General features: G+C 40.6%; 1 protein-coding gene and 1 long non-coding RNA gene across 3 annotated transcripts in view; one reads left to right on the forward strand and one right to left on the reverse strand.

Annotated features, from left to right (window-relative positions):
• LOC106504949 overlaps window positions 1-23,209 on the reverse strand; it is a 590,151-nt gene that overhangs the window by 556,964 nt on the left and 9,978 nt on the right. The gene's annotated exons all lie outside the window — the stretch shown is intronic.
• On the forward strand, window positions 1,721-21,383 carry STEAP1 (STEAP family member 1; the record flags this gene model as incomplete). The annotated part of the gene is given in 6 exon segments (NM_214305.1): window positions 1,721-1,748; window positions 10,261-10,276; window positions 14,557-14,668; window positions 17,363-17,875; window positions 18,453-18,617; window positions 21,025-21,383. Coding segments are annotated over 4 exon segments (1,017 nt in total). The 3' UTR covers window positions 21,283-21,383.

Genomic DNA, 23,209 nt, shown 5'->3' on the forward strand with positions numbered 1-23,209 from the left:
TAACGCCCGAGGTTTAAGTGGGCTGTTAAAGCTGCTTTGGGAAGGTAGGGACTGCTCCAGTCACCATCCAAGAGTGTCTTTGCTTGGATCACAGCTGTGCTTCAGCAATATCAGGAATGTGGGTGCGAAACGCCTGCCCGGGTCAAGGACAAGATTTCCACACTCACAAAAACTAATAATCAACAGGTCAGGAACCACAGACAAACATTTTGGTCACAGGGGCTTTCTTGTCTTCTAATCAATTCACTATAAACTGCTCTTATTTCTCTATACATATATTTTAAACTCAAAGATGCTGTGAAAGTTAAGCTGTGAGAGGCTACTGTGATTCTAAAAAGCTAAACTATTGTGATTGTAAAGAGTAAAGAGGCCTTGAACAGGTTATTTAGCCTTTCTAAGCCCTAGTTTCCTCTTTTTTGTTAAGATGATAAAAGTACCCTTTTCCAAGAGGTTTGTCTTTCTTTTTTTTTTTTTTTGGCTGGCCTGCAGCATGTGGAGTTGCCAAGCCAGGGATCAGATCTGACCTATACCACCAGCACTAATGCCAAATCCTTAACCCACCCTGCTGCGCTGGGGATTGAACCTGTGTCTCAGTGCTCCAGAGTCACCGACGATCCCATTGCACCACAGTGCGAAATTCCTCAAGAGGCTTTATAAGGATTAAATAAGATAATTTAGGAGTTCCCACTGTAGCTCAGCGGTAACGAACCCGACTGGTATCCATGAGAATTGTTTGATCCCTATCCTTGTTTAGTGGGTTAAGAATCCTGCCTTGCTGGAGCTGTGGTGTAGGCAAGCAGCTGCAATTCTGATTCAACCCCTAGTCTGGGAACTTCCATATGCCACAGCTGAGGCCAGAAAAAAGAAAAGAAAAAAAAGAATATCTATATGGCCTCATACCAGTTAGAATGTCTATTATCAAAAATGGAGAGATAAGTGTTGGTGAGCATGTGGAGAAAACGGAACCCTCATACACTGTTGGTGGGAATATAAACTGGTGCGACTACTGTGGAAAAACAGTATGGAGGGGCCTCAAAAAATTAAAAATTAAAACTACTGTATAATCCAGCAATTTCACTTCATAATTATCTGAGGAAAAAGAAAACACTGATTCAAAAAGATATATGCACTCCCATGTTCACTGCAGCATTATTTACAATAGTCAACAGAAACACCCTAAGTGTCACTGACAGATGAATGGCTAAAGAAAATGTAAAATATACACGTGCACACACACACACACACACACACACACACACACAGTGGACTATTAATCAGCCATAAAAAAGAATAAAATCTTGACATTTGTGACATGATCTTGATGGCATTATGCTAAATGAAATAAGTCAAAGACAAATATTGAACAATCTCACATGTGGAATCTTAAAAAAAAAAAAAAAAGACCCACAAAAAACTGAACTTAAAGTTTCAGAGATCAGATTGGTGTTTGCCAGAGGTGGGGGTGATAGGAAGTAGCCAAAATGAATGAAGCGGGGGTTAAAAGACATAAACGTCCAGGAGTTCCCATGGTGGCTCAGCCAACCTGACTAGCATCCATGAGGATGCGGGTTCCAACCCTGGCCTCACTCAATGGGTTAAGGATCCAGCGTTGCCGTGTGCTGTGGTGTAGGTCACATATGCAGCTCAGACCCCGAGTTGCTGTGGCTCTGGTGTAGGCCGGCAGCAATAGCTCTGATTCAGCCCCTAGCCTGGGAACCCTCATATGCTGTGGGTGCGGCCCTAAAAAGACAAAAAGTCATAAAAAGAAAAACCCATAAACTTCCAGTTATGAAATAAATAAGCCATGGAAATGTAATGTACAGCATGGTGACTATAGTTAATAATACTGTATTGTATATTTAAAAGTTGCTAAAGAATGTATCTTAAAAGTTCTACCTACAAGAAAAAAATTGTTGGAGTTCCCGTCGTGGCTCAGTGGTTAACAAATCTGACTAGGAGCCAAGAGGTTGCGAGTTTGATCCCTGGCCTTGCTCAGTGGGTTAAGGATCCAGCACTGCTGTGAGCTTTGGTATAGGTTGCAGACATGGCTCGGATCCCACATTGCTATGGCTGGGGCGAAGGCCAGCGGCTACAGCTCCAATTAGACCCCTAGCCTGGGAACCTCTATATGCCGCAGGAGTGGCCCTAGAAAAAGCAAAAAGACAAAAAAAAAAAAAAAGAAAAAGAAAAAAATTGTTAGCTATACTTGATGACAGATGTAAACTAGATCTTGTTGCAACATATACAAATATAATATCAGTATGTTGCACACCGGAAATTGATGTTATGTGTCTTTATACTTCAGTAAAGAATGTAAGATAATTTATGCTATATGTTAGAAATGGTAAACACTGAGTAAATAATAGATACAGATGTAAATATAGATTTTTTTTAAAAGGATGTTATATAAACACAGACGTATATACACATAAGCATATACATAGATGATAGACCGGAAGGAAAATGAACACACACAAAAGTGAGTCTGAACGTACAAAATCCTTCCAGAGAGTTTGAGAAAGTCAATAAAACAATGAAGCAGGAGCACCAGAAGCCCTGAGACGTTTGCTTTTTTTCTGCATAGGCCTCTGGCGCCACCTTGTGGCCACAGAGCACAACAGCGCACCACTGAATCTAGTTCCACAGAAGCTGTGAAGCCTGACTTTTCCAAAAGCCCCCTTCAATACTAAGAAGATGAATCATTTCCTTGATTGGAAGAACTGTATCTTGTTTCAGATGGAAACAATGCATAGCGCTCGCTCAAATGTCCACAAACCTTATTCTGTGTTTTTTTTATTGAGTTATCTCAACTAACGGCTCTCCCTGTGAAGCTCGTGGTATCCCCTTGAGGATTACCCAGCTGCCAATCTAATGAAAGAGGCTTGTTATATGGCTGACTAAAATGATCAGAAGAGAGCTGTGATGGAGCTGTGTAGACAGAAATGAGGGCTTTTAGGGAAGCCAACCTGAATACAAAAGCAGGAATAAGACCAGGCTATACGAAAATAGCCGAGTGAAAAAACTCAATTCAATAAATATTCTTTGAGCTCCAGCTACTCTGAGACAAGCTTTCCGCTAAGGGCTAGAGATTTGAGGAAGGCTAACACCTTTGGAAGCTCACCTGGGAGAAATCCTGAGGCGATACTAAGGAAGCGCACCCAGTACACCGTGTTAGAAATTCTCTACTTAAGCCAAACAAGCAGTAGGTCTAGGGGAGGAAAACTACTCAAGTTATAAAGCTAATTCCTGGACAAAAACTGTTGCTAAGCCAAAGGAAAATTTACTTCTGGTTTGGGAAAGAAAATAAAATCTTTCCCTTTCTTTTCCCCAAAGAAAAAATCTTTAACTCTTCTGAGGCCAAGTTCAAAACATTCATTCTTCCATGTATCTTCCCTCACCAACCGAACCCTAAATCACATAACACAACTTCTAAATCCATTTATCTGTTAATGAGCACTGAGATTGCTTCCACATCTTGGCTATTGTAAATAATTCTGCTGGGTACATCAGGATGCATATATCTTTTCAAACTAGTGTTTTTGTTTTCTTCAGACATACCAGGAGTAGATTTGCTGGATCCTATGGTAGTTTTAATTTTTTGAGAAACCTCCATGCTATTTTCCATAGTGGCTGCACCAACTTACACTCCAACCAGGCACTAGGGTCCCCTTTTCTCTAGATCCTTGCCAACATGTATTGTTTGCTGTCTTTTTGTCAATAGCCATTCTGACAGGTACGAGGTGATGGCTCAGTGTTGTTTTCATTTGCCTTTCCCTGATGATTAGTGATGGTGAGCATTTTCCATGTGCCCAAGAGACTCTTTTTCATTTCCTATCTCATTTGACTTTTTTATAGCACTTGACATTGTGGACGGTAATTCTCCTCAAGGAACTCTTCATTCAATAAGAATATATGAGCTTCTCCCTATATACTCTGCTCCTTACTAAGCCTGAGGAAAGAAATGATCCCTGACCTCCAACAGTCTCCAGTCTAAGCAGAGAAGGCTGAGGAAAGTGCAGAGGAGGTATCTGAGTTTGCTGGTTCTCCTGCTGAACCTTTCCCTACGACCAAGGTCTCTCCAACTATTGATCACACGCCCTGTTCATGTACACCTCCACAATATCAGCAGCTAATATCTCAAGATAATGAGGTGAGGTTTGTCATTAGCTATGCTGGATGGAAATCCACATTGCAAATAGTCTTCTGGATGGTTTCCCCAAAATTACTCCATAGTCAAACTGATAAAGAGATTAAGCTTGGAGTAAGGAAAAAAATGCCAGCTGGCAAGGATGTGGAGAAGAGGGCACCCTAATACATTGCTGGTGGGAATGTAAAGTGGCACGGGCCCTACGGAAAACAGTAACAAAAAATTTAAAAATTAAAACTAGAACTGTCCTATGATTCAGCAACTACATTTCTGGGTATATATCTAAAGGAAATGAAATCACTATCGAGAGGATATGTGCACCTCCATGGTCACTGCATCATTATTCATAATAGTCAGACTGCGAGACAACCTAAGTGTCCATCCGTGGACCGGTGGATAAAGAAAAACAAAAACAGGAGTTCCCATCGTGGCTCAGTGGTTAACGAACTCGACTAGTATTCATGAGGACGTGGGTTCGGTCCCTGGCCTTGCTCAGTGGGTTAAGGATCCAGCATTGCTGTGAGCTGTGGTGTAGGATGCAGATGTGGCTCGGATCCCGAATTGTGGCTGTGGTGTAGGCAAGCAGCTATGGCTCTGATTTGATCCCCTAACCTGGGAATCTCCATAAGCCGCCACCAGTGTGGCCCTAAAATGACTAAAATAAAATAAAAATAAATTAAATTTTTAAATATATATACATATATATACACACACACATACATATATCACAATATGATATTTTCTTTATCCACATGTGATATATCACTATGTATGCATATATATCACAATGTATCACATGTTCACCATATTATTTCCAGGGGTAAAATCACATTCCACAAACATTTACAAGTCTCTTCCATCAGTCTCTAAGAGACACAAAGGTGAAAATGGCAAGGTCTCTGCTCTCTTAAAGCTCACAATTTAATGAGGGTAACAGAAACATACAAAAATCTCCAGTACAGGCTAATTCTGAAAAGTGCTGTATGAGAATATCAAGTGAGCTCAGGTAAGGGCTAAGATACTATATAGCAAAAGGGACCGAGCAAGATCGAACAGTTTAAAGAAGTTTTGTTTTTGTTTTTGTTTTTGTTTTTCACTGTCATGTATTGTTTGCCATGGAGATGTGGGGAAAGGAAAAATGCTTAAAGCCACCTTATGAAGGTAGTGAAATCTGTTCTCTTGGCTCCAAATGCTTGTGTTTCTCCTAAGGTAGAACCTCTTCACAGCCTCCCAGGATACATCTTCCAGTGTACCTTCCAGTATAACCTATGGGAGAATATACTTTTTTTCTTCTTTCTACATTTTAGGGCTGCACTCACAGCATATGGAACTTCCCAGGATAGGGGTCAAATCAGAGCTTCAGCTGTTGGTCTACACCACAGTCACAGCAACTCGGGATCAGAGCCATATCTGCAACCTACACCACAGCTCATGGCAACGGTGGATCCCTAACCCACTGAGCAAGGCCAGGTATCGAATCTGCGTCCTCATGGATACTAAATGCATTCATTTCCACCACGCCACAACAAGAACTCCCCAGAATATACTTTCTAAAAGTATTAAAAGAGGAGTTCCCGTCGAGGCTCAGCAGAAACGAATCTGACTATCATCCATGTAGTCAGTAAGTACAATGTAAGTAACTAGCAAGGCTTGATGTGATACCATTTGCAGCTACCTTTTCATAGATCACCCCACTTATTATTTAAAGATAATAGAATATATATTTGTCACAGAATTTGACGAAATTAAATTTTGTGACAGAATTTAAGCAGTATTTGGGCAGAAATTGATTGTAAGTCTCAAAATAAACCCACTGAATAGTATTTTAAAAGTATATATTTCAAAATAAAAACTGTATATATTTTAAAAGTATTATTCCTAGAACAGACTTTTTTTTTTTTTTTGCTTTTTAGGGCCATATATGGAGGTTCCCAGGCTAGGGGTTGAATTGGAGCTGTAACTGTAGGGCTACACCACAGCCACAGCAATGCCAGGATCCCTAACCCACTGAGAGAGGCCAGGGATCGAACCCAAAACCTCCCAGTTCCTAGTCAGATTCATTTCCACTGAGCCACAACGGGAACTCCTAGAATAGATGCTGCCTCTTAACTGTGTTGGTAATATGCAACAAAGGGCTTGAGTTGGGGGCAAAGACAGGGAAGAATTTTTTTAAAACCTCCAGTCCCAGGGTGGATGCTTCTACCCTCCACCACTTTCACACACAGACCACATACTTTGAGCATTACTCTACCAGTAAACCTTGAACTAGTGAAGAGAATTTAGCATATGAGGCTAGTAGAATCAGAAAATTAAGCCAGGGCAAGGCCAATGGGAGAAAACCACATCTTTCTGGCCTCCACGTTGGTACCCCCCATCTTCAAGGGGTAAAAACCCCTATGGGATGGGGGGGGGGCCTTTTCTCCCCCCTCCCAGTTGTCCTGGGAGCTGTTTGAGAAAGAAAGAAAATTAAGCCAGAGCTTTACCGTGTCTGTGCTAAAACAATCATTTTGACAAGCTATTTCCTTATAAACTTCAAGTAAGTTTTGCTTCATCTTAAAATGTCTCACCATATTCTTACACAGGAAGAGGTAGACTTGAAAATACTCTGATCATTAGTTGAATTACTATGCCCTTAGGAGTGAGATTTCCAAAGGAGAAAAACTAAATACAGTTCTTACCATCCACTTACAGTTTACTGCCGATCACGCATTGTGATTAACTTTATGATCAGTTTTTATTTTATCTCTCACACCATTTGTACTCCATGTACTTCTTAAAGGGCAGTCCCATCAAATTCTAAGATTAGATTTTTTCATTATTGCTCAAGTAAAAGTACTCTTGGATTCCAAATTATTATATATTCCCTTTGACATATTACTGTGAAATCACTAATTTAGTGTTTGACTCTAAGACTGAAGAACTGTTTTGTTAATATGATTTCTTACTAGATTTTTAAGTTTATTACACTATATTCTGACTGATCCAAATTGGTTTGTAACTAACGGTTGAATTCCTATTTTAAAATCCTCTCATTCTTACAAGTCACACCAAACCACTGTCTGCTTTTCAACATTTGCAATGGCGTGGTGTTGTTTTCCGCAAGCCATACTAGTTTTTAAAAGTATGTGCTACAGAGGCTGACTCAGAGCATTTTCAGATGCTTTGGTTTTGTATTTCACACACAAAAAAAATCTTTTCCTTCATCTCATGCCCAAATCACGGATCACATGTGTGCAAAAACTGCAGAAATTTTGTCTGTAACATTAACTCCTGACAACTCAATAAAAGTTCTTTCATACTATGTTTTTTCGTGTGTGTTTTGGTTTTGGTTTTTTTTTGTTTGTTTGTTTGTTTTTGTCTTTTTAGCTATTTCTTGGGCCCCTCCCGTGGCATATGGAGGTTCCCAGGCTAGGAGTCCAATCGGAGCTGTAGCTGCCAGCCTACGCCAGAGCCACAGCAACGGAGGATCCGAGCCGCGTCTGCAACCTACACCACAGCTCACGGCAACGCTGGATCATTAACCCACTGAGCAAGGGCAGGGATCGACCCCCAACCTCATGGTTCCTAGTCGGATTCGTTAACCACTGCGCCACGGCGGGAACTCCTAATACTATGCTTTTTTAATCCAATATTGTGTTTCCTTTACAAACTAAAAAAACAAAACAAAACAAAACAAAAAACTAGTAAATAACCTCACATTTTCAATCATTTTACTTTGAAACGTACTATATGTATTCACCACGCTAAAATACTCCACGTGCACACACACACACAAAATTTTTGGAAAAAGTGCAGAAATAAAATAGTTGGTCTGATTATAAAACAAAAGTATTTGGGGCTTGATTCCAAATGTTTTAATAAAGGGAAAAGCAGTTTTAATCAGAGCTTGCCATAATTAGCCCATTTATACAATATTAATTTCCTTCCCTCTTCACCTGCAAAATAAATTATGAAAAAGTGATTGATCTTTGTTCTACCAAATTCTTTTTTCTTCTTTTTCGGCCACATCCACAGCATATGGAAGTGCCAAGGCCAGGAAACAAATCCGAACTGCCACTGCACCACAGAGGGAACTCCTGTTCTGTCAATTTTTTTTTTCTTTTTAGTCCACACCTGAGGCATATGAAAGTTCCCAGGCCAGGGGTTGAATCAGAAATGAAGCTGCCAGTCTACACCACAGCCACAGCATCACAGGGTCTGAGCCATGTCTGTGACCTACCCCACAGCTCATGGCAACGCCGGATCCCTAATCCACTGAGCAAGGCCAGGGATTGAACCTGTGTCCTCATGGATACTAGTCTGGTTCATTATCGCTGAGCCACAATGGGAGCTCCTCTACCAAATCTTAAAGAATAAAAGCGTATTGTTTTGTTTGACAATTTAGGACCCACAGTCATTTCTTAATTTCAACAATGCTTAGACACATTTGATGATTTGTCTTAATATTATGTAATCCGTTCTATAAAACAGATTTTTTTTTCCAAAAACTTTTTAAATGATTATTTTCTAGTTAAATTAGAAATAAAAAGTGTAAAATTCCATTTCTACCATAAGGCGTCAGTCCATGGTAAGTTAATTTTCTTTTTGTCTTTTTGCTATTTCTTTGGGCCGCTCCAGCGGCATATGGAGGTTCCCAGGCTAGGGGTCGAATCGGAGCTGTAGCCACTGGCCTACGCCAGAGCCACAGCGACGCAGTATTCGAGCCGCGTCTGCAACCTACACCACAGCTCACGGCAACGCCGGATCGTTAACCCACTGAGCAAGGGCAGGGACCGAACCCGCAACCTCATGGTTCCTAGTCGGATTCGTTAACCACTGCGCCACGACGGGAACTCCGGTAAGTTAATTTTCAAAGGGGCTTTAACATTACCCCGTGGAGAGCCAGTGACCACAGAAAATTACCTATTAAAACATGAACAGTCCTCGGCGCCTGAGCTATGAGTAAGGGACAATTGAGGAAAATGCGGGTTTTTTCCTTCGCTTTTTCTAATCACATTAGTTCAAGGGCGGTACACCAAATCCTCACATATTGCAATTCAAGCCTCAGACACCCTGCCCTGAGACTGGTTCCATTTCAGAGTGAATTCCTCATTCCCATTCGCTCTTTCCCCACACCCTTCATGTTTTTTGTTGTTGTTTTGTTTGTTTGTTTGTTTTTAGGGGAAAAGGCCTCTATTGAGGGTCCTGAACACAGGCGCAGCCCTAGAAGCGGGCTGCCTAGGAGAAGAGGCAGACCGTGCCATCGGCGCCGGCAGAGAAGACCCAGGGCTGGGTGGGGTGGAAGGCCACGTCCAACACCCCCAGGTCTCGTGTCAGAGTGTGCCCCTTCAGCACCTTCACGGGCACCAGCAGCGGGTTCTGCAGCATGTCCTTGTACACCATCCCGTGGTAGACGATGACACACACTTCATGTTTTAAAAACAACCTTAAACTTGTAAATAGTGACAGTAACTTTGCTTTAGGTTTGGGATGCTTGATTAAGTTAGGGGTACAGGAAGGTGGCTTTATTACCGCCACTTCAAAGAGGTGCTGTGAAGTTTAAAATTAGCTAGCGGAAGCTCTAAAGCAGCACATCCCAAAGTGGGATCTGAGAGGGCTCCAGTATCACCTGGGAACTGTTAGAAAATGGAGAATCTCGGGCCCCATCCCAGACCAAGTAAACTGGAAACGGAGAGGAGGTGGGGGCATATCGGTCATCTCATAAGCCCTACAGGAGAAACTTGTTAAAGTTTGAGAACCACTGCTCCAAAGAATTGCACGCATGTTCACCAGCAGGGAGATGAAAGAAAGGCGAGGAGAAAGAAACAAAAGAAAAGCAAGAATCCGGAGGGCGTGAACAGACCTCAAGCGGAGCACAAGGATATTTGAAAGAAAACCTGAAGCTGCCTGATGACGACTTAGGGAAATCCTGGGTCCGGCCTCAGGGACCTCCCAGGACTGTTCATCCAAGCAGAAGCCCCTCGGACACCCGGCACCGGCAGGTGGCGCTGGACAGGCAATTAACAAGGAGGCGGGGCCTGCAGCGGGAAAGCAGGCTCAGCGCTCCCGAGGCTCGGGCGCCGCGTGGGGCTGGCATCTCTGGGCAGGCGCTGCGGCCGCAACTTACCGTCAGGTCAAGCCGAGAAGCGGGTGAGTCTCTTGAATCGTTCTGGCTCGCCCCTTGCTCCCTGCCTCTGGGTGTCCCTGCGAGGCAGGGCGCCGGATCCAGCCTCTGGAGGTGTGTAGCGGGTTGCAAATCCTCCCAGGACCAGGGCGGCGGCGCCCCGGGACCAGCGTAGCTCACTTTGCCCCTTACGCGCCGCTCCAGGACGAGCTGCCTTCCAGCCTAGCTCTCCGCAGAGCACACCGCTCGGTTGTGGCCGGTCCAGGGGGCTCGGAGCCAGGGACTCACAAGAAAACCTTTGCGCTAGGAACTCAGGGGGTATGACGGGTAATTAAGTTGGTCCTTAGGTTGGGTTCTAATGGCAAGTTTTCCAACTTGGCAGAATCGCCACGAGTTTGCATAACATTGATGAATGATTGGTACAGAGTGCTTAAAATCGTGCGACTTGTCTTCAGGTTTCCTAGTAACAGAGTTTTCATTTAAATCCTTGGCACATTAGGGCGACTCTTTCAGGATCTGGGTTGAGACTCAAGTTCCCTCCAAACAGTCAATCAAGGCTTTCTGCGTGTCAGGGGTCAAAACCTCTGACATAAAATTTACAAATAATTCCACATTTCTTAATCTCTTCTTTTTATAACGAAAGAAAAGATGGCTTCATTTAATAAAAAGTCACTCATTTAGTACAGAACGTTCAGCAGGGGGAGGAAGCAATGCTTAACAACACAGCCCACTGAAGAAAAACATCTCCCTTTCACATAGTTAACTGTGGTAAAGTAAGTGTGCAGTTGAAAGTATAGATGGTTAGGAAATGCAGTGCAACCCACAATGTATATCAGTCATTGAGTTTCTTCATAGTCTAAATTCTTTGACATAAACATGGGTCAATAAGGCTATGTCAGTATTTAGCAGGAATAAAAAAAAAAATGTTTAGCAGGAACTTCAGGTCAGCCCTCCTGGTACCACAAAATGGAAAAATCCCATCAGAAATAGGCTTTGGCTTTTTAATAGAGATGACAAGAGAACTTTGGATCAAATTCTGGAGTTCCTAACATCTGAATACTGTGCTGTTCTCTTTTGTTTCTGTTGATGAAAAGATTTTCTTGTGGAACTTTGTATATTTGCTTAATGTCTGATGGAAACCAACATATTTGATTTGACTGAGATTTTATTTTCCTGGCTTCAGGGCACAAAGTTGACTGTGGGCTACACAGTCAACAAGTTCCCTCACTGCCTGGGATTTTTCCTTGGCTTTGCCCTTCAGCATGGTCTCCCTACCACACAGACAAATGTTTGGATCCCTCTCTAGGGCAGCTCTGGCTTTTCACCCAGATTCTCTACAAAGTGGGCCTCCATCAGCAAATACAGCCAACTCGCTGGATGTCCCAGGACTAGCTATAGACAACAGCCCTCACCTTCCCATGGTTTCCTGCTAGAAAGCCTTGTCTTCCTTTGCGAGGCATTGCACTACCATGCAGTTAGTTCTGGAAATGTTTGCCTTGTCTCCTAGACTTTGAGGTTTTTGAAAGCAGACTTTCCGTCTTATTTAACTTTATATTCCCACTGCCTAATGAGTTACTATCCAGTGCAGATTTGTATGTTAACAATTGTGGCATCCTGAAACTCACAGTGAAAACATCATCTAAACACAGTAAATTATTTCGTGTGTTTGATTACAGTAGAGAAAAGTTCTATCCCTCAACACACACATACCCCCAAGTTACTCTGTTAATAATGTTGGTTAAGGAATTCCCGTTGTGGCTCAGCGATAAGAAACCCAACTAGTACCCTGAAGTTGTGGGTGCCATCCCAGGGCTCACTCAGTGGGTTAAGGATCCAGCGTTGCAGTGAGCTGTGGTGCAGGTTGCAGATGCAGTTTGGATCTGGCCTTGCTGTGGCTGTGGTATAGGCTGGCAACTGAGGCTCCAATTTGACCCCTCCCCTGGGAACCTCCATATGCCGTGGGTGTGGCCCTAAATTTTAAAAATAAATAATGTTGGTTAAATCACTAAGTGATTTGGAATTGTACTTCTTAAGGAAATAGACTGTAAACTCCTCCAGAGCAGACACAGTCTCATCTCTCCTTTTCCTCCTCAATGTCTGTCATAGATTCAAGTACATAAATACTTGATGGTTGGCATATGCTCTACTTGGGAGCCTTTTCAAATGCCAAAGAAATATACACCCAACTTAAGCAAACTAACTTCAGCAAAATGGCGAATGTTGGCTCGTGTACCTGAAAAATTCAGGATCTGGTCTCAGAGATGAAATACTTCAATGTGCCAGGACTATGCTCTGCTTTTCCCCATTTCTTGCTCAGGCTTCTGTGTGTTGGCTTTTTCCTGTCCTGCTGAAGACCTCTTCCTCCTTACAGCAGGCAGAAGAAAGCATGGTAGGCTTCTGTCATCCCATATAACATGATGTTAAAGACGCCTTCTCTTTACCTTCCACTTCGATGTATAAATATCAGAGAAGGACTCGAATTGGTTCAGTGCCATTGGCTGTGTGCCATCCCTGAGCCCATCAGTGTGATCAAGAGAAGAGAGAACTGGGATTAGCCAAGGCTGAGTCATTTGCCCACTTCTATGGCCACAGGAGGCCATTTCTCCAGATGGAGGAAATGTTTTAACATGTGAAAAAAATAGGAAAAGAATGTGGGCAGACCAAAGCAAATACCCTTAGCATGAATATTGTGAACCTTTGAAATAGGTAAAATATGGAAAATGTTCTCAGAGCACTTCACCAAAAGCAGGTGTTGGCATTATGTAAAGATGTCTCCCCTTCATTCTTTGTGAAGATCAAACCTTTAAAAGTTGAAGAATACAGAGTTCCCAGTGTGCCACAGTGGGTTAATGATCCAGCTTGTCTCTGTGGAGGTGCCCATTCGATACTTAATAAAATATTATAGGTAGTCTAAAATTCAGAAATACTTGAAATATTTCTGTCAATCAAACGGTTGTATATCTAACCTGTTTTTTGTTTTTGTTTTTGTTTTTGTTTTTTGCTTTTTATGGCTGCACCTGCAGCATATGGAAGTTCCCAGGGTAGGGGTCAAATTGGAACTGCAGCTGCTGACCTATGCCACAGCTCACAACAACGCTGGATCCAGGGATTGAACCTGCATCCTCATGGATACTAGTAGGGTTTATTTCCACTGAACTATACCGGGAACTCCCTGTAATGTTTTCTTATTGAATTTCATAAGGAAAAATTGGCAATTTATTCCTCTAGAAATAAATTTAGAACTAATACAGCTATGAATAATATTATGACATCATATGTTTTCCTTTCCTAAAAAATGCTACATTAAGCCCAAATGAGGATCTATGAAGGACGCTAAAGAAAAGATTATTTTATCTGGCAGGGAGTTTGACAAAATGATTTCTACAGGGTTGATGAGGAGAGCGAGCATGTCAAAAATAGAACACATCTCAACAACCCCACTGGAAATATACTAGTAACTCATATCTTACCAACAAAAACCAGCCTATTACTCCAGTGGGAAATTGGCACTCTGAAAATTCAACTTTTCAATCCTTTAAGCTGCTATGAGGGTTCACCTTACCAAGGATACCTATTCTGTTCATTGTCTAAGACCCAGAATATATTTCCCCATAAAATCTTCTACTTATTATTTCAGATTCCAGTGTCAACTCCAAAGTCTATTAAACACAACTTCCCAAAGTATTAACTTTAACTAACTCCAACCTCTGTTGATAACATTGGTATTCTCAAAAAACACATTTCTAATTGTATTTACTTTTGAGGGAAGTTGACTTTCCTCTAAATGAGCATGTGGAATTAACGTCTCCCAAAATAAAAGGCAACATCTGACCCTCTGAATTTCAAATAGACACCTAGGTCATATATCACACTGAGAGTTGGACAAAAAAAAAAGCACTACTGACACAAGGGGACTTGTTTGAATTCTTGCAGCTTATAATGTGAGGTTTAATGTGCAAACCAGTCACTATCTGTATTTTTTTTTTCTTTTTAGGGCCACCCCCATGACATATGGAGGTTCCCAGGCTAGGGATTGAATCGGAGCTGTAGCTGCTGGCCTGCACCACAGCCACAGCAATGCCGGATCCTTAACCCACTGAGCAAGGGATAGAACTGGTGTCCTTATGGATACTAGTCAGCTTCGTTAGCCACTGAGCCACAATGGGAACTCTACTATCTGTATTTTAAATTATAATTTTTTTGCCACTTGAGCCCATATAGGAGTAAATTTTTCATATTCCCCCATCGGATATTAATATCATAAATAGCATAGACTTGAAGAAGATAATTATTTTTGTTTTCATAGGTGGCTGAAGCCATACCATTTTATAGAATTAATGGAGAGCAGACAAGATATCACGAACCAAGAAGAACTTTGGAAAATGAAGCCCAGGAAAAATCTAGAAGACGATTATTTGGTAAAATAATAATAATTAATTAAAAGCTATAAGTAATTCAGATGCTGTTCTGTATCTCCCAGTGTTGTAAAAGTGATTTTCACCATAATCTGCTGATAGCTTTATTCTGATTCCTGGCACTGATACTGTGGTGGGTAAAGGGCAGCATAGGATATCAGAGAAAGATATACTTTGACTGTCACTGAACTGTCACTGAACTGTCACAACTGAATAAGTCACTGAAAATTCTGGATCTGTAAAATGAGAGAGTTGGACCAGATCACTTGCAAAGCCCTTTTCTTTCTAACATTCGCTGAGTCAAAATTTTTTAAAAGTCATCAATGCCCATATAACAGCATTTTGTAAACATGCACTTTTTTCATAGGCCCCATGGCTGCTTACCAAGAGATCATCACGTTATAGATAATTCACTGTTTGACCAAATAAATTGAATTTTGGAATAAGGATCATTTGTCACATTTTTGCCCCATATCAAGATTAAATGTTTCTGGAGTTCTGGTCGTGGATTAGTGGTTAACGAATCCGACTAGGAACCATGAGATTGAGGGTTCGATCCCTGACCTTACTCAGTGGGTTAAGGATCCAGCGTTGCCGTGAGCTGTGCTGTAGGTCTCAGATGCGGCTCGGATCCCAAGTTGCTGTGGCTCTGGCATAGGGCTGTGGCTACAGCTCCAATTAGACCCCTAGCCTGGGAATCTTCATATGCCACAGGAGCAGCCCCAAAAAAGGCAAAAAGACCAAAAAAAAAAAGATTAAATGTTTCTGACTACATTAGTTGACTGAAAAAGTGGTGGAAATTTTTGGTTCCAAGTGCTCTTTACCTTTCCAACTGATTTCAACTACAATTATTTTTCTTTCTTTTTTTTTTTTTTTTGTCTTTTGTCTTCTTAGGGCCACACCTGCGGCACATGGAGGTTCCCAGGCTAGGGGTCTATTTGGAGCTACAGCTACCGGCCTACACCAGAGCCACAGCAACGCCAGATCCAAGCCGAATTTGTGACCTACACCACAGCTCAGGGCAACGCCAGATCCCCAACCCACTGAGTGAGGCCAAGGATGGAACCCACAACCTCATGGTCCCTAGTTGGATTTGTTTCTACTGCACCACGAAGGAAGCTACTCAACTACAATTTTAACAGAAAATTTAACAATTTTACAATTTTAAATTATTTCATATTAGTTATCTTAATAGGAAAAATAAGGCATTACAAGCATATACTGTCTACATGTGTGCATAAAAAAAATCATTTTCTTTTTTTTTTTTGTCCTTTTGCCATTTTTTTTTTTTTGGGCCACTCCCACGGCATATGGAGGTTCCAGGCTAGGGGTCGAATCGGAGCTATAGCTGCCAGCCTACGCCAGAGCCACAGCAACGGCGGGATCCAAGCCGCGTCTGCGACCTACACCACAGCTCATGGCAACGCCGGATCGTCAACCCACTGAACAAGAGCAGGGATCGAACCCGCAACCTCATGGTTCCTAGTCGGATTCGTTAACCACTGCGCCATGACGGGAACTCCCCAAAAAAATCATTTTCATTTGTCAAGTTAAGTGTCTTCCTGTCCCATAATGCTTCTACCCTTACCCAGAAAACTGACCTCAGTTGACTGTTATAACATAGAGAGCAGAGGCTGAGTCCTGATAAACACCCTTATAAAAGGAATAATTGGAAAAAACTTTGGAATTAACAGTGATTTATTGCTAAAGTAGAAGTCAAGTGGTGAGAAGATGTTTTTAAACACTAAAAATTATGTAAAGAACCATGTGAATTAAAGTTACTCTGCATAAAATGAGGAAATGAACAAGATAATCACCAATGTCATTTTGAACATTAAAATGTTATGGGTCTACATAGAAAGCCACAAGAAATGAGGAGTAACATGTTGGGAAACACAGTAAATTTATCATAAACTGACCCTCTAAGTTCTTATTTTGAAGCTTTTTTTAAAAATGTGTTGGTATATCATCCACTTGGGGAAGTGACAAAATATTCAACACAACCTTCTTTTGAATCATTTATACCTGGAAATGCAACTGGGTAAAGAAGTATAACTTCCTCAAGAAATAGATCATCTCTGCGTGATTTAACTATTTATTTAGCCTCTGTACCTTCTCACAGACTATTTGTTAGTACTTGTGCAAATGAGAAATTTTATGAATATAGACTACCTAGTGGAAATTATTTTTATCTAATAGTAATGACTATATTATCTCTGACTATATTATTTGTACTTGAATTAATGAAGTCATTCTTCAGTTCTTCCTAGAGAGTTGTCTAGTAACCAAAAAATTATAAAACAAATACAACCATTACAAATTACAAGTGTTATTAGTTTTACCAAAGATTACTGGGTTTTTTTTGAGTTTTTCAGTTTTTGTTTCCCAGTTCCATCATCCTATTCTTTGATGCTTTCAAGATAGAGACTCAATGGCCTGAGCACTGGTGGAGATATCTGAAGCATGTATTTCTTTTGTCTTAAAGAAAATGAATAATAGAAATTATTGAAAGCTCCAAGTAAGGTGGGGTAGCTAAGTGCACCTTTGATCAGTGCCACATAGCCTGTGCCATCTTCAGCTAACCAGTATCCAAAAGCAAATTTCTAAATGTCCTTTTCACAATGAGCAGTAATTAGTTTGAGCTATATTATTTTTATTTTGTTTAGTTTTAAGATGTTTATTTTCTTTCCTTTGTAGAATGAGGACTCAAGAGAGAACAGCATGCCAAAAAGACCTATGCTTGTGCACTTGCACCAAACAGCTCATTTTGATGAATTTGATTGCCCTCCAGAGCTTCAGCACAAACAGGAACTCTTTCCAAAGTGGCATTTGCCAATTAAAATCGCTGCTATCGTGTCATCTCTGACTTTTCTTTACACTCTCCTGAGGGAAGTAATTCACCCTTTTGTAACTTCCCATCAACAATATTTTTACAAAATTCCAATTCTGGTCATCAACAAAGTCTTGCCAATGGTTTCCATCACCCTCTTGGCGCTGGTTTATCTGCCAGGTGTGATAGCAGCCATTGTGCAGCTTCATAATGGAACCAAGTATAAGAAATTTCCACATTGGCTGGACAGGTGGATGGTAACCAGAAAGCAGTTTGGGCTTCTCAGTTTCTTTTTTGCTGTGTTGCATGCAGTGTACAGTTTATCCTATCCAATGAGGCGATCCTACAGATACAAGTTGCTAAACTGGGCGTATCAACAGGTAGGTTGACAGTACTGACAATAGCACTAAACTAAAAAGCCTCCTAACAAACTAACTCTCCTTTTAGTGTCAGTATCCTAAACCTCTGTTGAAACTCAGTACTGAGAAAGCGATCTATACTTTCAATTTTGTTTAATTATAATTCTTCGCTGAGACTTGATTGTATACTTCTACCTTGAGGGATGTTTTTTAAGCTGAAAATGTTAAACTGCAACTTGAACAACATAAACAGGTGTCTTGTTCATGGACAGAACCACATTTCAATTTCTACTGCCCTCACAAGATTACTTTTTTTAATGCTAATTGTTATTTTCTGCTTATTTACCACACGACAGTTCTAACCATCAAATAACTATCTGATGTAAATTAATAAAACAGATTATATAAATGGTGTATTCAAGGAAAGAGATTAATAGCTCCTGTGTTATTTCTTTTAGAAGAATGCAAAAAGCAAAGTCATGGATGTGTGGACACCCCCAGATACCAGGCCCTCCACAGTGGAGAGCATGTAGAAGGAGGTTCTTAAACTGGAAACAAGTATTGTTTGCAATTTTTCTGTCTTTTTACCCTCTGTTAGGTCCAACAAAATAAAGAAGATGCCTGGATTGAGCATGATGTTTGGAGAATGGAAATTTACGTATCTCTGGGAATTGTGACACTTGCAATCCTGGCTCTACTGGCTGTGACATCGATTCCATCTGTGAGCGACTCTTTGACATGGAGAGAATTTCACTATATTCAGGTACGTTGTATATAAAATAGCTCTTGTCCCTCAGAGAGATATATCTTTTTGTGTTCATGATATCTTCAAGTTTATTGACTTTACCCCCTAGAAAATAACAGATGTTTTTCCAAAAGCGAAGATCTCACATTTGTTCCAACTAAAAATGTGCTCTCCTATCATTTTTCCTCTTGCTTCTAAATAGAAGTATTTTCTAGATATAAATAAAAGGTACTGCTCAAAGAAAAATCATACTTCTAACATTTGAAACAGTTTGTTGCCTAATAACAACAAATGTGGTATTTCATAAGTTCAGTATCAATGGTTTCTTAGTTCTCCAAAAATAAAATGTTTTGCTTATCTCCTGATTTTATTCATTTCTTTTAAGCCAGTCACACAGCTTTGTACTAGCCACAAAAAGGACCTCTCCTTGAAATACGGAGTTTTACCTACCAAGCTATTCTAATATCTAATTTTATAGGCTCCTTTTTCCAAGTTACATTTTATATCACTTGAAGTTCCTCAGTATTCTTGAAATTCAAAACTATCTCGGGAGTTCCCATCGTGGCACAGTGGTTAACGAATCCGACTAGGAACCATGAGGTTGCGGGTTCGGTCCCTGCCCTTGCTCAGGGGGTTAACGATCCGGCATTGCCGTGAGCTGTGGTGTAGGTTGCGGACGTGGCTCGGATCCCGTGTTGCTGTGGCTTTGGCGTAGGCCGGTGGCTACGGCTCCGATTCAACCCCTAGCCTGGGAACCTCCATATGCCGCGGGAGCAGCCCAAAGAAATAGCAAAAAGACAAAAAAAAAAAAAAAAAACTATCTCGGCTTTACTGAGGTTCACTTCCTAGTGGTAGATTACACTGTAAAAAGAACAAAGTGCCAGAATTCACAAGGGGATCCATGTCTGACAAGATTCAAAGGAATAACCGTAATTAAGTCACAGGCACTGCCAACATTTTTTTTAAATTACACAGCTTTAACTTTGATGGGTGGACATCTTTGGAAATTCTCACAAATTAGGTAATCCATACTATCCTTTCCACACGTCCATGCATATACTCCAAAGACACCTTATCAGAACAACTGGTTAGGCTAGAAAGGGGGTCACCATATAAACTTAGCTATTAGATTGTATTCATTGGGTTCACTGCTGAGTAGTGTGAGTTGGATTCATTCTGGCAGGTAGATGAACACTTCACATAAAGTGAATAGAAGTCAAAAAGGTGTCTAGAAGAGCTTTTGTCAGAGTGCCATAAAACTACATAGGTGCACAACTGTTTTTAAGCACCTTTATCTGGATAATGCCAAGTATCCCAATGCATGCTGATATTTTTCTTCCCATGTCTATATCCCTATGTTTTGTTCAAACATTGAAATAACTGTTGGTACTTTTCCACCTTATCAGAATTTTTTATTTTATTTTATTTTACGTTATTTTATTTTATTTTATTTTATTTTATTTTATTTTATTTTATTTTATTTGTCTTTTGTCTTTTTCAGGGCCGCACCCGTGGCATATGGAGGTTTCCAGGCTAGGGGTCCAATCAGAGCTACAGCTGCTGGCCTACGCCAGAGCCACAGCAACACCAGATCTGAGCCGTTTCTGCAAGCTACACCACAGGCTCACGGCAACGCCGGATCCTCAACCCACTGAGTGAGGCCAGGGATCGAACCCTCAACCTCATGGTTCCTAGTCGGATTCATTTCCACTGCACCACAACGGGAATTCCAGAATTTTTTTTTAAACAAAAGCCAAACTACTATTCTTTTTTTTTTTCTTTTTTCTTTTTTAGCTGCACCCATGACATATGGAAGTTCCTGGGCCAAGAATCCAGTCCAAGCCACAGCTGGGGCAATGCCAGATCCTTAACCTACTTTACCACAGTGGGAACTCCACTTTAAATATTCTTATATCAAAAGAAGAGTCAGTCACTTTAATTGCCTTCATAATTGATAAAGATCACTAACCACAAGTTGATTTTTACACTAATCTTCAGTTATTTATTGAGCACCTAAAATGTGCAAATCATTGTTTTGATTCTGCAGAGATCCCGTGATGAGTTAAGAGTCCCTGATTTTAGATGTCTCTTGATAGGCAGAATTAAGGCAAATGCACAAGAGACAAAGCATCATAAAATAAATATCATAAGAACAAAGTGTGGAAAAGGGGACAATAGTGTTGATTAGCTGAAACCAAAAGGAGAACAGCTGTGAATTTTCTAAATTTAGGTAGCCTGCAAAGACATTACTTGCAAGTAAAAAGAGTAAGATATGAATGGATGTTGCTGAGAAACATACTAGGAAACAATCACAGATGAGTGGAAGAATTTCCAAGCAAGAGAGCGGATCCAAATGAGGGAGGATGAGTAAGCTCTTACTGAACCAACCTCACCAAGGTTTGTTGTTTTTTTTTCCCCTTTTCAGAGCACACTAGGAATTGTTTCCCTTCTGCTGGGCACAATACATGCATTGATTTTTGCCTGGAATAAATGGGTAGATATAAAGCAATTTATATGGTATACACCTCCAACTTTTATGATCGCTGTTTTCCTTCCGACTGTTGTCCTGATTTGCAAAGTCATACTACTCCTGCCGTGCTTGAGAAGGAAGATCCTGAAGATTAGACACGGTTGGGAAGATGTCACCAAAATTAATAAAACTGAGATGTCATCCCAGTTGTAGAATTGCTGTTTATGCACATTTTTGTCCAATATTGACATATTTTTATCATAAGCATTTCAACTTTGTATTTGCTTAATAAAATGACAATTTGAGGATCTAAATGACCACTTGAGAATCTCTTTGTTTATGGGTGATGAGTTTGAAATATGTGTATGTCCTTGTAGATTTGATTCAAAGCAAGAAATTAAATAATCTTTAGCATGTTCTGTATGTTCAGTAAAGCTGAGCATAACAAAATAGCCACATCTGATTTGTCAGACTGCATAGCATCATAAGTAATAAAAGGCCTTGAAATACTAGTCCTTACTATGACTTAAAGTTATCATGTGCCATGAAAAAAAATATTATCTGAATCTACCACACATACCACATATCCAGTGTTTATGACTGTTGTTAAAGAACTTCATTTTCCCATAACTGGATGTTATTCATGGAACACTAGTCTCTAAAAACGCATGGATTGTTACTACTCAAGTAAAGCAACAGAATAATATCAGATACACATCCAAGCAAAATAAAACTCTGGCTTTCCAGGAGAAAAGGTAAATTCAATTTTCTTCATCTGAGTTATGTACAACTCAGTTGAACTCACCCTAATACACTAATGAAAGCATATCATGAACCAATTCCACAGAAAGCAAACTATACATAAGCTTTCATGGCTCGCTAACCCAAGTGACTATACTTTGGAGGTTTAATTAGCAAAACTAACTACAAACCTTGTCTTTTGTATGGATAAATTGTTTAGTGTGACTAAAGACAATAGATGTAATGCTAATAGTTCAAATTAGGGAAAACAATTAGTACATTCATTGAGTGGACCGATTTTTTTTTTCACTTTTTGTTCTATTACAAAAGATGGTTATTCATTATTACGTGGGCGCCTAAGGGCCTTCCGGAGCATGAATTTGAATTTTATACACTATTGGGATTCAGACACATAGATACATGTCTGCAGACAGTGAAGAAAGGAGTTGAGAGTAGCACAGTTGGGAATAGGGTAGACAACAGTATCACTGAGAATGAATTCACCATAAGAGAAAAAGTAATCTAGGGTTCTAGAATTCCAAATCAGATTCAGCAAGGAGATATAGCTATGGGACGGCTTTACCAAGCTTGGCACATAGCATAGCATGGTCAACCAGCTCTGCCATGCTGCAGTCAGGTGCCTGCACTCCCAGCTGCACTGCAAGATGGCAGTGTTAGCACCTCCAGTCTGAGAGGGAAAAGTCTGATTTCAACTTTGGTGGCAGTAAGATATTACAGAGGCTGCATCTAGGGAACAGGGTTCCAACCTGAAGTGGGACTTCAGTGTAGGGACAACAATGGAGTTCTGATTCGACTCTTGGAGTTTGTCTCTGTCAGCCATGGTAACACAGCACAACATGTCTATTCTGAAATACAGAATATACCCCTTCTGGGAATTTCCAGTGATAGGAGAAAAGGAGTCTACAAAAGCCTTAGAAGAAAAGCACAAAAACATGTAGATTCAATTTGTATGCATAGGCTATTGAAAATTAGATCATTCACTCTTTGATCCTTTTTTTGCATTTTTAGCAATGGTTGGGTAACGTTGTTATGAGCAGAAGAAAACAATAAAAATTGTCTTAAAAAAAAAAAAAACAGTTACAGGGTTCCTGTTGTGGAAGGTTAAGAATCCGACTAGTATCCATGACAATGTGGGTTCAATCCCTGGCCTCGCTCAATGGGTTAAAGGATCCAGCATTGCTGTGAACTGTGGAGCTATGGTATAGATTGCAGATGTGGCTTGGATCCCGCATTGCTGTGGCTGTGGCATAGGCCAGCAGCTGCAGCTCCAATTCAACCCCTAGCCTGGGAATTTCCATGTGCCCTGGGTTTGGCCCTAAAAAGACAAAAAATAATAATAAAAGAACAATTGCATTCTAGTATAAGCTTGGATTTCCTG

The sequence above is a fragment of the Sus scrofa genome, chromosome 9 (genome assembly GCF_000003025.6).
Source record: "Sus scrofa isolate TJ Tabasco breed Duroc chromosome 9, Sscrofa11.1, whole genome shotgun sequence".
Taxonomy (NCBI): Eukaryota; Metazoa; Chordata; class Mammalia; order Artiodactyla; family Suidae; genus Sus; species Sus scrofa.